General features: G+C 41.2%; 1 protein-coding gene across 2 annotated transcripts in view; it reads left to right on the plus strand.

Moving 5' to 3' along the window:
* Positions 1-250: 250 nt before the first annotated feature.
* ENTPD4 (ectonucleoside triphosphate diphosphohydrolase 4) overlaps positions 251-17,715 on the plus strand; it is a 29,845-nt gene continuing 12,380 nt past the window's right edge. Inside the window, exons 1-9 of one of the 2 annotated variants that reach the window (XM_049866279.1) lie at positions 251-424; positions 5,712-5,812; positions 7,061-7,258; positions 7,788-7,993; positions 10,561-10,711; positions 11,365-11,468; positions 13,419-13,478; positions 13,757-13,911; positions 15,621-15,787. In XM_049866279.1, the coding sequence (XP_049722236.1) occupies positions 5,805-5,812; positions 7,061-7,258; positions 7,788-7,993; positions 10,561-10,711; positions 11,365-11,468; positions 13,419-13,478; positions 13,757-13,911; positions 15,621-15,787 (1,049 nt within the window). In that variant the 5' untranslated portion in view covers positions 251-424; positions 5,712-5,804. The remainder of the gene's footprint in view (positions 425-5,711; positions 5,813-7,060; positions 7,259-7,787; positions 7,994-10,560; positions 10,712-11,364; positions 11,469-13,418; positions 13,479-13,756; positions 13,912-15,620; positions 15,788-17,715) is intronic. The other variant, XM_049866280.1, reaches the window with a different exon arrangement.

The raw sequence follows: 17,715 nt of genomic DNA on the forward strand, positions 1-17,715 counted from the left end.
CTCATAGCAGCCCCACAGGACACAGTAGAATTGCCCCTAGGGGTTTCCAAGGAGAGGCTGGCGGATTCGAACTGCCGATGTTTGAGTTAGCAGCCCAGCTCTTAACCACGAAGCCACCAGGGCTCTGATTGGACGGAAGAGCCTGACTCTTGGGAGGCCAATCATCCTGGCCCTGGCCCCGCCCCCGGCCCGGCCCCGCCCCTCGGCGTGCGCCCTCCCGCCGGCTGCGTGCGCGTTCCGGGCGCCGACGGTGACGCGACAGCCGGGGGCCGGGCGGGGCTGCAGCTCCGGGGTAGGGAGGAGCCTCTAGGGAGCCGGTCAGCGTTGCCGCCGCCGCCGCTTCGCCGCAGCAGCCGTGATGCTCCCCGCTCGCCGTCCCCCGCTCCCCGGAGCCCCGGCCGCCGTGTCGGGCGCAGCCGAGCAGGTGAGACCGGCCTCCCCGACGCGGCTGAAGGGAGGGCGGGATGCCGGAGCGGCCGGCCTGGTGGGGAAGTCGGAGCGAGGGGACCCTGCGGGCGGCGAGCGGGCCGCGGGACGAGTCCCTGTGCCCCGGCGCCCGAGAGCTCGCCCAGAGCCCTCCCCGCGGCTGCCGGCGGCTTTCCCCGCGGCGGTTCCCGGCCGCTGCCAGCCCGGCCCTGCGGACCGTCCCCCGACGGCCGGCAGCAGCTGCCCCTGCGGCGCGGACACATCCGGGTGCCCCGCGGCCGGCGACGGCGACCCTGCGTGGCAGGTGCTCTCCCCGCGCCTGGCAGGGAAGCCTCGGCAGTCGGGCTGTGGCGCCCCCTCTGTGACCACGCCGCCCTTACGCCTCGCGCGCAGCGGGCGCGCCCGGCACACGCTGGGGAGGGACCTGCAAGGGACAGGGGGTGTTTCACCGAGGATCCAGTTGGGCTTCTCGCAACATGTACACGTCCAGCGTCATTTTTGCTTTGCTCTGCGTTTGCTGAATTTCGTACCTTAGATTTCTCCTTGGGAAAATAGAGCTAATTGCGCGATAAAGTGATGGTGCAGAGCAGTTAGTGTTCCTCAAACTTGACTAATGTATGGGCACCTTTTAAAGGGACACTTCTCGCATTCTCAAGAATATGTTCCAGAACCTACTGGGGACCCAGTTGAATGAACACTGGGACAGAACATTTGTAGAGAATGACATTTATCACTAAGAAGGAAAAGAAACGCTTTACAGTCCAGGAACTTCCATGCTAGAAGGTAAACTAGAAATTATTAAAGGATTCTTAACCAGAGACTCAGATCCCCACTTTAATTTCACATTGCAGTCTTTATCGTGTTCTGCTTTGTGTAATGAAAACACCAAATTGCCTAGCCTTAGGGAGACCTGAAAGAATAATATTCTTTGGGTTATCTTATGTTTGATCTTGTCTTTGTATTAGGTTTGCTAATTCTGTTTGACACATTAGCAGAATTATAAAATGGAATACTAATTTTTATAAAGGTATTACTTCTGTGTTTACCTAACATTGATTTACCACCGCTTTTGTTGCATGTTGAATTTATGGCTTAAAATCTTCTAGCCCTAATAGGGAATACTTAGTCCTGCAGTGTATAGTCTGGAAAGAAGAAGCAAAAATAAAAGTTGATCTAAAAATTTATATTCTCTCCGTATTTATGTACTATGTTTATTTAGAATAGACTGCTAACAAAGCAAATTCGGAGTGTGATGAAGACCTGTGCCTTGAAAGAAGTGTAATACTGAGAGCAGGACGTGCCAGTTAGGAGGAAGTGGCATTAGTAAAGACCAGAAGCAAGAATAGGAACAGCTTGTGTTGTGTGGGGAAGAAGAAAAAGGCACGCCTCACCGGAGCAGAGTGGATGTTATCTGACGGTGGAGAACATGTTGGTGAAATAAAGTGGGACCAGTTGATGGGAGGATTTAGGTGCCATGCAGGGAAGTTGGTGTTCATCCATAGGCTTCCAGAAGATTCTTGAACTGGTTATATTTTGAAAGCAGTGTTTTACAAAGAGGAATCAGTTCACATTGAAGGCAGAAGGTAGTGATGTCTGCTGCAGTCACTTTAGATATGCAGAATATTTGAGGAAAAATGAACAGGATTTGGCAAATGATGAGTTGACACAAGGAGAAGTGGGAATCAAAGTTGAGGATACGGTGAACGCAGTTAATGATGATAACATTCTCATAAGTGGAAAATTTGGAAAGCGGTATTAGTTTGTGACAAAAGATTGTAATCCCAAATGTTCATCACAGATGAATGGATAAACAAAATGTGGTAAATACATACAATGAGATATTCAGCCATAAGGAGAAATGAAGTTCTGATACATGGTACAACACAAATGAGCCTTGAAAGCATTATGCTGAGTGAAGCAAGTCAGACACAGAAGGACAAATATTGTATGATGCTGCTTATATGAAATATTTAAAATAGGCAAGTGCAGAGACCAAAGTTTATTAGTGGTTACAGGGGTAGATGGGAGGGGGAAATGGGGAGGTATTGCTTAAAAGGATACTGAGTTTCTGTGAAGAGTGATGAAAAAAATTGGAAACGGATGAGGGTGATGGTTGTACAACATGGTGAATGTAATTAATGTCACTGAATTGTACATGTTGAAATGGCAAATGTTTTGTTATATATATTTCCCCATAGTAAAAGTTAGAAAAAAAAATGTAACTGCACACTTAATTGAGTTTGCAGCGGCAGGGCTCCAGGAAGCACAGGATATGGGATTAGAACTTGAGGGAAATTGCAGAGGTAGTGTAGGAAAAGTGTGATCAGAAAAAGACCACTTAAAATGAGGACCAGAGTATTGTAAATGAATAGTGAGAGGTGGGAAGCAGTTTGATTAGGACTTGATCTTGACAAAATAAATTTTAAAAATTTAAATAAATATTGAAGAAAATGTAGATCATAAATGCATTCATCTTAAAACAGAATGAATCAAGTATGTTTTCCTGTAACTTTTTCCCACAACTGAGTGTTAGTGTCACCCAGCATCCTTCACTTTGGACTCTTTCTCTCATAAAGAGACCTTTCTTTTCTTATTCAGAGATCTAGCTTGTCCAGAGTCTCATTGGTTTATTTGTCTGTGGTTTTGTTTGTGATTGGACAGTTTGCAAATGTTTCTTTTATCGCATCCTGTGTTTTCCACCAAAGGAGCTATTTCACTTTGCCCTCGCAGAGAAAGCTTGATTGACTGGTGTCCTGAGAATATGCAGGCGTGCCAACACATGGACTCAAGGGAGAGGTTCATCCCACAGATGCAGAGCACTGCAGGGCGTTTCAGTGATCTGCATCTTGTTTTTAGTGTGGTTGAAACACAGAGCACATATAGCAGTCTGTCAGGGGATGAGACTAGAGAACTTTCTGGAGCAATGTCAGTCGTCTATATTTGTGCTAATACAGAGGCTGTATGTGGCTGATGAACACTGGAAATGTGGCTGGTGCAACTGAGGAACAGATTTTTTTATTTTATTTAGTTTTAATAAATAACTTTAATTAGTTTAAATGGCCACAAATGGCAAGTGGCCATCATATTGAACAGTGCAGGACTAGATCATGAAGGGTCTCCTGTACCATCCTAAGGAGCTAGGACTTTTCCTAAATGAGAGAGAGAAGTTAGGGAATGGGGATGTCATGATTCCTGTTTGTTTTGGAAGGATCACTCTAATGTAGAGGTTCTTTACCTTTTTGGGTCCCAGAACTCTGAAACTTGAATGGGATTGACCAGGAAGAGTGGGGAAAGTTAGAAGAGAATGGAATCACAATAGAAATTTTTAATCCCAGCTCTGTCATTTATTAGCTATTTGACCTTGGTAAGTTATTTAACTTCTCTGCCTCATCTGCAAAATGTTATGATAATGGCACCCACCCTCTAGGCTGTTATGAGGAATAAATATTTGGAACAGGGCCTGTCACATCATGTAAGTATGTAATAAATAAGTAAATGCTAAGGAGAAAAAAAATAAAGCAAGGATGAGAGATGGGGGAGAGGAGAGCTTGCAGTTATAGATCGGGTGGCCAGGGAAGGCCTCACTAAGAAAGTAACATGAGTAAAAGGCCTGAAGGAAGTGAGACAGTACACTGTACAGTTGATTTCCAAGCAGGTTCGGAGAACACCTGGCATGTTTGAAGACAGTGAGAAAGCCAGTGTGGCTGGAGTGGAGGAATAGGGGAAGTGTAATGAAAGATGACTTTAGAGTGGTTAACAGGTGGCCAGATCCTGTAGGACTTTGTAGGTCTTAGTAAAGACTTTGGCTTTATCTTAAGTGAGCTGGGAGCCATCGGAGGGTTTTTAGTACAAGAACGACGTTATCAGGGACCTGGGGGGTTCGGGGGGTGGCGAGTGTATCAACTTCAGGGAAGAATCTGTGCCGAGTCACTGGGTTGAGACTGCAGGTAGGATACTAGTTAGGCTGCTATTCTGTGAAACTAGGCAAGAGATAGGATGTAAGACCCTGACCCCAAGCAGAGGCAGTAAAGAGGAGGCAGATTTTAGATAAACTGTGGACAAAGAAATTAAAGGAATTGGTAAGAAATTGAATCTGGAAGGTGGAAAGAAAGGTGGGACTCAGGCACTGATTCCTTGGTTTCTGGTTTGAGCAGCTTGGTGGAATTGAGATTGGGACTATAGGAGGAGGAGCAGGTTGAGAGAAAAGGGAGTGAAGATTACAGCTGAAGAGTTCACATTTAGAATTTTTTTTCAAGGTCCTGACTGGGTGTAGGAGCCCTAGTGGCTCAGTGGTTGAGAGCTCGGCTGCTAACCAAAAGGTCAGCTGTTGGAATCCACCAGCTGCTCCTTGGAAACCCTATGGGGAAGTTCTGCTCTGTCCTAAAGGGTTGCTGTGAGTCAAAAGTGACTTGACAGCAATCGGTTTTGTTTTGTTTTTTTTGGTATGACATTCAGATAAAAAGATCTAGTGGGCAGTTGAAGGTAATATATCTATAGCTCAGAAAAGAAGCCTGGGGTAGAGAAAAAAAATTGAGTTATTTGGCATTTGAAACAATATAATATGATTGAACAGAAAGAGTAAGTTAGAAGAGAATAGAGTTACAGCGGACGGAACCTTTAGGAATGGAAGTGTAGCTGGGATGGGCAGAGAAGGAAGAAACTTGAAGGATCCTGAGAGTTGTTTAAGAGCTAAGAAACAGAGTAGACAAGACAGTATCTTGAGAGGCCAAGAATGGATACAGTAGTGCCAACAGATCAAGAATGATAAAGACTAAAAAAAAGTCCTTTGGATCTGGCTATCTTCTCTGAGATTTGAGGTCTGGGTGCTAGAGGAGTGCTGATAATGGTGAAAGCAGGGAGATCTAAGTGGGAACATAGTATCTTGCATGGTTCAGAAACTGAAGTGGGAACATAGTATCTTACATGGTTCCTTGTACGTAAAAGGGAGATCTAGTAGATATTATTTATCAAGTAAATGGGTATTTCAAATTCTCCTTCAGTTCATCTGTCTCCCTGTCTCCTGCCCCCACACAAATCTTCCATAACATTCAGTACCATAAAGTGCTTAAGATCTATTTGATGACCTTTCGGGTAGACAGTACTGTGTGAGCCCTGGCAGCCCAGTGGCTAAGAGCTCTTGATGTAGGCCTGTATCTCTAGCAGCAACAGTTTCAGTGCGAGAATTAGATAGTAGATTATGTGTCATTGGATTTCAGCAAGCGGCTGATAAAGAACAGTTTTCTTCAATTGTGTCATCTTTGTGATTTTTCTCACTTCTGGAACAGGACGGCTCTAACTCTGCGAGGACTCCGTTGCTTCTGTAACTGTGTGCGAGAAGGACTGACTCCGAGAACACAGCCTGATTCTGATCCGTCAGTATGGGGAGGTGAGTGATGGTACCTAATCACTGGCACTGTGAAACCTCAGATTCTGGCGCCACAGGAATAGGTCTTGAGGAGGGAAGAATCTAAGTCTCAGGTGAACAGTCACAGAAACAGATCTTGAGAGGAAAAAAAAAAATCAGCCCCAAGTGAACAGTTTTAGAAGTTGCGCTACACTTCTGTTTGACACCTTTATTCTTGCAAGGCCCGGTGGGGTACCTGTCATAGAAAGAAAGTGATGGTGCAAGGTGAATTATTCTGGGATTAATGTAGTTTGCAGTAAGGGGCGTGGATGCTGGGATCTGAGAGGTGGTTGTATTAAGCACATGATAACTGTCAGTAAGCCTCTGCGGTGTGGGGAGGGGGATGATGAATGCTATGGATTGACTCAAGAACACAAATGGAAAGTAGAAGCTGCAAGTGGCAAATTTCATTGGGTTAGCAGGATACCTTCCCCTTCAGTGAGATATTTTGGTCCACATAGCCCTCTTTAAGGGGAAGAGTGTAGAAATGAACTGTAATACAATAAAATACATCCCAAAGGCATTGAGGTTTTTTTAAAGCCTATTGATAAGTTTCAGAAAGAGCCTTTCATCCCTCATATAAACTGAAAAGTTCCCGTTTATTTGCAAAAATGCCTAATAGGAATATTCCTAAAAACACTAGGCATACAGAGCTTATTTATTGACTTCGTTGTGGGAATGTTGTTAAAGATAGTATTTTTTCCCATTTCTCGGTTATCTGGGAGAAATTTGTCTTGGAATTCAGTGTTAAGAAAATCTTGTTCCTCCTGAGCTATTGATAAGCTTTTAATTTAATGTTTTAGCCACTAGGCTGCTCAGGCAGATTTGCAGGCCTGCCTCACAGTATGCATTTCTGTAATAAGTTTCCCTTTGGTTTCAACATCTTTAAACCTGGTTTTGTTATTGGTGTATATAGTTACCTTATTGAACTTATCCTTGTAAGCTTTCTCTGACCCTTTTTAAACAAAACAGGGTACAAATAAAAATCTACATAATATTCTCCAAAAAGAGGAAGACACCCAAGTGCTGTAAACCATAAGGGCTTAATGTTCATATAATTTTATATTAATGGGCTCTGTAGCGAAATAGCAATATGGAAGATACTGGTATACAGATGTCTGCAGGCAGGGAAGTCGGGATAGTTGAAGCCGAATACCTTACTATAGAGTCATTTCAGGTAAGGGGCCTCTTTGGAGCAGATACCTTTAAATTCTGTGTTTCTAATTTCAGGTTCGGCATCTCCTGCCTTTTACCTGCTTCCTGGCATTTTAGTATCTCTCCAATGGGGTGTCTTCGAATCCTGAATACCAATTTACGCCAGATTATTGTCATCAGCATCCTGGCTGCTACTGTTTCAGTTTTATACTTTTCTGTTGTCATAATCCGAAATAAGTATGGGCGGCTATCCAGAGACAAGAAGTTTCAAAGGTAAGAGGTAAAAAAAAAAATTTGTTTTCTACATCCCTTCATTTCGTGGCTTCAAGCCTTTTGGGTCAGGTTGGAATTTGAGGAGCATGTGACTATAGGAACTAAGTTCAGTACTAAGTACAGAATGGCATGAAAAATAAACTGCTTGAAACTTGTTAGCTGCTAACTGTCAAATCCACATCATAAAAGGCCCTCCAATAATTATTTAAAAATGAATTTCTCCTGTAGTATCTTTTAAGCTGATTTTAGAGTTAATGTTGATAGTTTGGAAATATGAAGTTTTGTGTCTCAGAACTTGTTTGAACTTCTTTAAAAGAATATTGAGTGTATATCTGATTTAAATGGTCTTTATCACCATCACTTATTTTCTTTTAATTCTTCAATCATTTGACAATTGTAAAAATGTTACAGTGGTGCTGTTGTCACACAGCTTAGAACCACTGGGGTGGCGTTTGTTTATTGTATCGTCTGTATTAGGTGTAGGATGATATTCTGTGTCTAAATAAATGTGTTTGTTTTTCTAAACAAGGTACTTGGCACGAGTTACTGACATCGAAGCTACAGATACCAATAACCCCAACGTGAACTACGGTATCGTGGTGGACTGCGGCAGCAGTGGGTCTCGAATATTTGTCTATTGCTGGCCAAGGCATAATGGCAATCCTCATGATCTGCTGGATATTAGACAAATGAGGGATAAAAGCCGAAAGCCAGTGGTTATGAAAATAAAACCTGGTATGTGAATGATAAATATCTGATTGGTTACTGGGATCTGTCCTTTTAATCTCTGTGACATATATATATATATATATATATATATATATATATATATATATTCCAAAAAATTCAAGGTATTTATTTTCTAAAATACTAGAGGATATTGATCAATAATAATCATAGCTTATTATTCCCCATTTCCAAAATGTAAGTAAAAAGAATATTCAGTTTTAACACATTAAAATACCCATCCTCATAAAAAGATTCCTAATCAATGCCACCACTTGAGTTCTGTCCATTTTTCATTGAATAATTCAGACCCCACTTCCTTCTTCAGATAACCCTCAACAACTTAATTTTTTTTGGGGGTGTTTAGGCAGCTGTGGCACCAGCATATTACTCAGGAAATTTAAAATCTTGAGCTCATTCTTCAGGTTAAAAAGAGAGAACCTAATCTGAGTCTATATACAAGTGTTATTTTAACATCAGAGTACACTTCCATGAATTATGGTCAGTTTTTCTTTCTCAGTCTTAAACAAAACCAAACCTGTTGCTGTCAAGTCGATTCCGACTCCTAGCAACCCTATAGACAGAGTAGAATTGCCCCACAGAGTTTCCAAGGAGCGCCTGGCAAATTCGAACTGCTGACCCTTTGTTTAGCAGCCGTAGCACTTAGCCACTACGCCACCAGGGTTTTCTTCTAAGTCTTAGTGAATAAATATTTTTAATTTTTACTGAGCATTAGAAAACCAGTTTTCTATTTCCTACCCCCTTAGATTTTTATGCATTTTTAATCTGGAAACATTTTTAAGATTAAAGTAATATTAGTCAAATAAGAAAATTCACCAAAAAACTAAAAAGTAGAACTAGAAAGCACTCAGAAAATGCTGAACCCTTGCATTTCATCTCGCTGCACATACCAGGCTCCATCAGTGGTTAAACTGCCCTCACGGAATAAGATGAAAACTTTCATCCCTTGGAAATGTCCGTTTAACCCAAAAGGACCGCTACAACATCATTGCAGTGTGGATAGCAGATTCTTACTAAAATTAAGCTGAACATAGTGTGATACTCCGGAATGTTGGAAATGGAAATTCAAATACCTTTTTATAGCGCTCCCTGTCCTGAAGCGTGAACTCCCATGCATAGCATTATAGCAAGGTTTCAGTAATTTCCTTATTGACTAGGGTCAGTCTCGCGTTGGGCTTGATATCCATTGAATTAGGATGTGTCCATTTTCTGCCGATTCAAATAATCCTTCTGGGTTGTAATTTATTAATCTATGAAATAAGAAAATTTTTAACTTCTGGAAATATTCATTCGCTTATATACTCATTCTAACAAATATTTATTGAGCACCTGCTATTTGCCATATACTATGCTAGGTGCTGGGGATATAAATTTGAACAAGACACAGGTTGTGCCCTCATGAAACTTCCAGTTGTAATGAGACAGGCAAGTAAGTAGGCAGTTTAGATATGGTGAAATGAGTGCTACACCTAGAATTAGAGGTAAGGATGGAATGTAACAGGAGTGCTTAGGAGAAGTACTTAACTAATCTTCAGGTTTTTGTTAGGGAAGACTTCCGTGGAGGCAGTAGCCCAGAGGATGAGTAAGAGTTAGCCAGGTGAAGAGCAGTGGGAAGTGGGGAGGTAGACAAAGAACAGACCATTCCCAGAGGAGGTGCAAAGGCCCTAGGGCCAGAGTATGATGCATTATAGAAATGTTAGTTCAGTATAGCAGAAAGCTGGATGGAAGAAGCCTAGGAAGACATAAGGTGGGGTGGGTATGCTATTCTGAAGAATTGAGCTTTATTTGGAGGACACTGAGGAGCCACAAAAGGATTTTAAACTAGGAAAAGATACAATTTAGGTAGGGAGCAGTGGGGGCATGGCCAAGGCTGGAGGGTAGGAAGGTAGCAGGCTGGCAGAGTGGTGGTGTCTGGAAGAGGTGAGGAGAAGTAAAACAAAGTGTAAGAAAGCAAGGAGAGGCAATCTGTGAAGCTCAGAATGTGTGTTGGAGTGAGGGAGAGGGATTTTATCTAGGGTACTGGCTTGGAGCACTGGGTGGCCAGTAGCGGTGGTCATTGAGGTAGGTAACAACAGTAAGAGCAGGTTTATAGTGGAAGTTGAGATCAAATTTGAATGTGTTAAGTTTCAGGTGCCTGTGAGAACAACTGCATGGAGATGTCAAGTGGACAGAGGTTAGGGAAGAGACGTGGATTGCTGGTGATTTGGAGGTCAGCAACGTAGATGGTGATGGCAGCCATGAGAGTGGCAGCCTAAGGTCACTGGGGACATGTTTCGTGAGGACAAGAATGATCTTATTTGCAGTTGATCCCAAGTGCCTGGCACATGTTAGGTGCTCAGTCGTTTTTTGATGATTGAGAAGAGAGCATAGGACTGAACACTTAACACTATCAACACTTAAGGTAGAGAAGCTTTGGAAAGAGTTGCCAGAGGGATAGGGAAGAACTAAGGGAGCATGATGCAGAGTTCGTATTTCTCTCAAATGAGCCACACTGAAGAAATATAACTTGTCGGCTAAACTACCTACTTGTTAACCAAAGTGTCCTGTTTCTCTAGGCATTTCAGAATTTGCTACCTTTCCAGAGAAAGTCAGCGATTACATTTCTCCACTCCTGAACTTTGCTGCAGAGCACGTGCCACGGGCAAAACACAAAGAGACCCCACTCTACATTCTCTGCACGGCTGGGATGAGAATCCTTCCTGAGAGGTGATCCCCCACCTGAGGGTGGGCCCATGCTCATCTTCTTCTTGTTTGAGAAAGAAAACATCAGCAATTCAAATCTGGATTAGTGCCAGAAATATTTCCTTTTGCCAGAACCCACCAAATATCTTTCAGTGTATTTATTTATGATTACCAAGAGTAAACTATAAAGTTCTCCTTAAAAAAAAAAAAGTTTTAAAAATTATTTTAAGAGCTTTCATTAAAAGAATACTTGGAGTTTCACATCCTAACCAGTTGCTGTCAAGTTGGTTCTGACTCATGGCGACCCCACGTGTGCAGAATGGAACTGATCCATAGGGCTTTCAAGGCTGTGACCCTTCAGAAGCAGATCACCAGGCCTGTCTTCTGAGGTGCTTCTGGCTGGGTTTGAACTATCAACATTTCAGCTAGTAGTTGAGCGTGTAATCGCTTGTGCTACCCAGGGACTCCATACCAGGAGTCATATATTCATACAATTTGTTCATTTTGAAAATTCTTTCCCCAAATACACAGTTTTTTCAATGAATTGCTTTGGTTTTAAAATTAACTATTTCGCATAGGATATACCAGAGCTATAGTTATTGTTTTCCCTTTTTTTTAAAAAAAACAAAAATTCAGGATGTAATGTTTTGATAGTAAATTTCTGGATTGCTTTACAGGCAACAGAAAGCCATTCTGGAAGACCTTCTGACTGATATCCCTGTGCACTTTGACTTTCTGTTTTCTGACTCCCACGCAGAAGTAATTTCAGGGAAGCAAGAAGGTTGGTACATTGGTCTTCAACTTCAACATCAACTTAAAATTAGAAATTTAAGCTCTTCCTATTTTCCCCAGTGTACAACTCTATTACATTACTCTTAATATCTTAAAATTTGGGAAACCATAGTCTTGAAATATTATCATTTTTAAATGTCTAAATTAGTTTCTTACAAGTGGTCTTTGTTAACCTAACATTGAGCCATTTAAAAAATAATCTGTGGGGAAAGCAGGAGTTTTTGCTCAGGGCTCACTGAATTTCTGTTAATGGTGGTGGAATAATTTGGAAAAAGATAGCAAGAATGGTTGCACAACTTGAAGAATATGATCAGTGTCACTGAATCACATATGTAGAAACTGGATTGATGTATGTTTTGTTGTGTATATTTTTACCACAATTTATTTAAAAAATTGTCTTCATTAAATATAGGGTGCATATTTTGGACTCATTTTGATGGAAAAGATATGTGTTCTTTGCTAAGTTATACAGCTTTCTGGAGTTATGATAATTATTGATATATTGGACCCTTCTGCTGATTTACTGCTAAGGGGGGAGAATTCTTCCTGACTTTGATTCAGCATGCTGCTTTCTCCACAGTGTCCCTAGCTGGAAAAAAAAACTTCCTCCTCTTTTGAGCTGCCATGATACTTTTTCCGTATCTTCCTTATGGCACCTAAGACTCAGTACCTCACATAGCAGCTGTGTACCTCACTTGTCTGTAAACAGTAAGCTAAGGAGTTAGAACTTGGCTCTATCCATCAGTTCGATAGCAAAGTATTGAATGGGTTGGAGTGGAAGAGTAGGGACAGGGAGATTGATTAGATGGACTGTTACTGCCTCTCTCTCTCTAACTGCTTAAATCAAAATGGCAATGAAAATGGGTAGAGATTGTGGTTTAGGAAATGTTGTAAAAGTAAAATCAGTCAGACTTGGCAACTGAGTGGATGTAGGAATAAAAGAGAGGAAAGAGTCAAAGAGGATTTGAGTTTTTAGAACTTTGCAGTTGGTAGGTTTAATTTCACAAAAAGCTAAAGCTCTGGTTTGAAACAACCCATAAACTTCAAAGGAAAACCAGCTCCTGGGGAATTGTATTTTCAACAAACGTAAATGGATATAAAACTATAAATATTAAAGTTGAAAGTTTTTGGGAAACCGTTAGGAAAAAATAAATACATCAAGGCCAAACCCAAACCTGTTGCCGTCAAGTTGATTCTGACTCATAGCGACCCCATAGGACAGGGTAGAACTGCCCCCTAGGGTTTCCAAGGCGGTAATCTCTACAGAAGCACAGACTGCCACATCTTTTTCTCACTGAGTGACTGGTGGGTTCAAACCAGCAACCTTTTAGTTAGCAGCCAAAGGCTTTAACCACTGTACCACCAAGCCAAAAAACCAAACCTATTGCCATTGAGTTGATTTTCTGCTCACAGTGACCCTATAAAACCGCAGTGCTGTCGAGTCGATTCCGACTCTTAGTGACCCTGTAGGACAGAGTAGAACTGCCCCACAGAGTTTCCAAGGAGCGCCTGGTGGATTCAAACTGCAGACCCTTTGATTAGCAGCCATAGCACTTAACCACTAGACCACCAGGGTTTCCCAGCAACCCTATAGGAGGGAGTAAAACTGCCCCGTAGTGTTTCCAAGGCTAAGGAAGCAGATTGCCACATCTTTCTCCCATGGAGTGGCTGGTGGCTTTGAACTGCCAACCTTTTGGTTAGCAGCTAAGCGCTTAACCACTGTGTCACCAAACCAAACCCAAACCCACTGCCGTCGAGTCGATTCCGACTCAGCGACTGTGTCACCAGGGCTCCTTAAATATATCCATGAAAATGTGTTATTTCAGATGATGTCAGGTAGTAAAATAAACATGATGTGTACACAGACTGCATTCATAAGAGCTATAGAAGATATTTTAATTGTTAATTTTCTTATTTTCACCCTGTGAAATGTCTACAGGTGTGTATGCTTGGATTGGCATTAATTTTGTCCTTGGACGATTTGAGCATATTGAAGATGGTAAGTATGTTTCCAACTAATGTGTTTAACTGGAAATCATAGTTTTCCTGTTTAATCCAGAGGGTGAAATAGGAGGTAAATTTTGTGACACTGCTAAGTGTGTAGAAGTAGAGCAAGAGAACTGTTATTGAATGCAATTAAACAGGATTTTAGCTGAGAGGAGTAGGCCGAGTTTGCCTAAATATTCCTGAACTCCACCATGAAACGAGGTGACTCTTCAGAAGGCCCCAGTTCTCTGAATTTGTTCTATTGCAGTGAATGTTTCTTGTTTTCTCCAGATGATGAGGCAGTTGTGGAAGTTAACATCCCTGGTAGTGAAAGCAGCGAAGCCATTATCCGCAAAAGAACTGCGGGCATCCTCGACATGGGAGGCGTGTCCACTCAGATAGCGTACGAAGTCCCCAAAACTGTAAGCTTTGCCTCCTCACAGCAGGTTATTATCTGTACAGATTTTCTTCTGTTTTGCTTTGGTTTTCATTTAACATGTCTGCATCCATTTTGTTTGTTTTCTGAGTCTGACAACATCTTTACTGTGCTTGCTGAGGTGCCACCTTCTCAAGCCCGGAGACAGGAGACAGGAGGAAACCAAGGCAAACCTCAGCTAAGCAGTTTGTGTTTGTTCAGTGAAATCAGCTGGTTGGTTTTCTGAGCTTCCAGTTTTTCTTTGGTATCTGTGTCAGTCATATGCTTGAACTTTTTTTTTTATCTTCTCTTCAGTCACTTCTTTTCTCAACAGTTATTGTAAAACTTAATAACATTAGATTTCTTAGGTATAATTGGGAAAATACTTTTTTTTTTTTTAATCGTTCAGTCAGCTTTTAACTTTTCCGGGAAGATTGAGGTTTATGCCCAATACTCCCACACTTCTGAACTTAATGTTTTATGCTATCTTTTCTCCATTCCTTTCAGTGCTCTTGGTCACTGCCTTTAAGTTTCTCAGTATTCTGGATGGCCTTGTATAGAGAACACTAGAATAAAAACCTGGATTTGGGTTTTCAGATCTATTACTGAATTACCACATGTCATCATTATTCAGCTATAAATTAATACCAAAGCCTGGGTTCCTAAATTTTCCCCTAGAAGCTAGGGATGCAGCTATCATGGTGGTTAAAAGTGAGGCCACGGAGCTGGACAAGCCTGAGTTACATCACCATCCCATTCCTTTATGCAACTTCTCTGAGCTGGTTTCCTGATCTGTAAAGTGAATAAGAGTACCTACAGTGTAATAGGGTATTATAAAGATTAAATGAGATAATGTACATATTGTATACAGTGCACTGCCAGACACCTAGTATATAGTCAATAAATGTCAGTTAATATTATACTATTAGGGTGGTCTGTAAATGTTTTGAGCCCCTTGGAAAAAAGCTTTGTAAATTCAAGTGTTACAAGTTGTCTCTCCTACTTTCCATTCAAACATGCCTCTAGAAACTATTGCACTCTTTTTTTAAAACCGTGTTTATCTTTTTCTCATTATAAAGTGAAACATACATATAAAGTTTGGGAAAATACCGAAAAATCAAGAGTAACGATTTTCCGTGAACTCATGATCCAAGTACAACCATTGTTAGCATCTTAATATATTTCTTTTCACTCTTTTTTCCCCCTACTTACAGTTTCTTAAATATGGTTGTTATAATCATACTGTTTACACAATTTTGTGTTCTTTATTTAACAGTGCATAAGCATATTCCATTATAATCTAGCTTTCTTACATGACAAACTATTGATATATCCTAATTAACTAAACCCTATCTTGATGTGTATCCAGATGTCATCCAGTTTTTTTCTGTTACAGAATTGCAATCGACATTTTGTGTACAGAGACTATTCTACGTTTAGGATCACTTCCAAAGAATAAGATTTCATACATAGATTTAGTAGGTCAGAGGGTATGAGCTTTTTTGAAGACTCATGACAATATTACTAATGTGCAGCACATCTGAGATTTCTCAAGTCAGGATTGTCCTGTGGAATTGTGAAGGATACTTGAAAAGATTTTGGCAAATACAGAGGCAGAAATTTCTGCCTCTCTCAAATGAGAGTCTTTTTAGATCCTTCTTTTTAAAGGGGCATATTCATCAGGAGGGATTGTTTTTGTATTGCTTCAAATACTAAAGTTTGTTGTTCTTATGCCTGCAGGAGGAAATAGCTAAAAACTTACTAGCTGAATTTAACTTGGGTTGTGATGTTCACCAAACTGAGCATGTATACAGGGTCTATGTGGCCACATTTCTTGGATTTGGTGGCAATGCTGCTCGACAGAGATATGAAGACAGAATATTTGCCAACACAGCTCAAAAGAATAGGTAAAGACCTTCCACTACTCAGCAGTTACTTTCAAACCTAGGTCTCTCCTCGTGAAAAACATCCAGAGAACCCAATCAACAGAAGTATGTTAACACTGTTAGCTTTCGACTACGCTCTACAAGCTGAGCTGGGAGGAAGAGTTAAGGGACACCAGGATCCTGCCTTCAACCCAGGATTGTCTCCAGAGGCGGCTGTCTCTCTCTCTGACCTCTTAGCTCTCAGTGCACCCAAAGAATTCGAAATTTCACTATCAGAATATTAAATAGTTTTGAGTTTGGGTAATACTATTCATGATTGCCAGGTCTTTGGGAAACTCAGCACCTCAGACACTGGCAGATGTCCTGTAGGCATGAGGTAAATGTGTGCTCTGGTTGGTGATGTAACTGAAATACATAGTGTTCTCGATACTTTATGGAAAATTAGCCTATGCAGTTATTTACTAAGAAGAAGAGAAAGTTATTCAGGAGAAGGAAATAATCTTAGAAGTCAAAGCTAGTGGTTTTTACTCATTTTTAGCAGCGTGGCTTTTTAAAATGAGTTTATGTAAAGTCATGGTGTAGAAAATGTCTAAGACAAATAAAAGCAACACTTTATCAGTTTAAATTTATTTCGTAAGTTTAAGTACATAGCAATTATTTATTTGAAATGAGTCCATAGAACAGAAAGGCTGTTGAGTGAATACAAAAGTCTGAAATCTGGGGTTAGGTAAGATATCCTATTAGTTTCTATGTTATCAAACCCCCACTTTTCACTTCTCTGCCACTTCTCCACATGCAGCGCTTCTTCCGCTGACCCTAACTACCAGGCGCTACGTTGGACCTCACATGTTAAAAGGCACAGTCCTCCAGACGGCTAAGTCAGCCCAAGATGCCAGCCAGAAGCTTAGGAGATCCCACAGCACCCTCACTTCTGACCTGCTGGCTAAAAGTTCAGCGTTCCCTCTACCCTCTCAGGATACCAGCCAGAAGCTGAGGGATTCCCAGCCTCCCTCACTTCTGACTTATTGGTTTCCTCTATTCCTGGGTTCAGTAATTCCCTAGAACAACTCACAGAACTCAATGGAAAGTACTGTATTTATGATTATAGTTTTTTTTACATCAAAAAGAATACAAATAAAGGGACAAAAAGGAAGCAGTCTGGGAGAGTTTCCAGCAAGCTTCCGTGTCCCAGAAAGGCACACACTACCCTCCCACGTGCATGTCTTTCACCAGCCAAGAAGCCCATGGAGCTTTGGTGTCCAGAGCCCTTTGCTGTGGCCTCATTACACTGATACCACACAGTGGTCTTTCTGGCCTGGCCAGCACCCACCTGAGTCACCTCATTAGCATAAACTCTAAGGTATGGTCTGGAGGCCTATAGATAAGAAAGCCATCTCAGTTACTCAGGAAATTCCAAGGATTTAGAGTTATCTCTCAGGACCCGAGGACAAAGACCAAATTACTTTGGGTAAAGTTAAAGTAAACCCTGTAGTTTCTGTATTTTGTTTTGATGCAACAATTTTGAGGAAGAAAACATCCTAATTTATAGAAATAAGTGATAGCATACTTTCTTGATCAATTTTATCTTAAACCTGTGAAGGCCCGCGCTTTAAACCAAGTCACAGCTATTCAGTACCACATTGACCAGAAATTCCCATGTGTGCATAGGAAAAGCAATAAAAACCTTTTCCTATGTCTGTTCCAGAAGTTTATATGTGGTATATAGCACATTTTGGGTGTAATTATTTTTTATGATAGCCTTAAAATAGAAATATTTTATAAATGACGCTTGTATCAGATTTTTACAGAATTATTGGGACTCCTTGTGGAATTCTGATTTTTACTAATGGTTTTAATATCAAGAAGTTTTGCATAATGGACAGTTCAGTGGTGTTTCTTAATTTAGGTGCAGGGGTACTAAAAATAGTAGCATGAAGTATACATTTGAC

This window comes from Elephas maximus, chromosome 22 (genome assembly GCF_024166365.1).
Source record: "Elephas maximus indicus isolate mEleMax1 chromosome 22, mEleMax1 primary haplotype, whole genome shotgun sequence".
In the NCBI taxonomy this organism is placed as follows: domain Eukaryota; kingdom Metazoa; phylum Chordata; class Mammalia; order Proboscidea; family Elephantidae; genus Elephas; species Elephas maximus.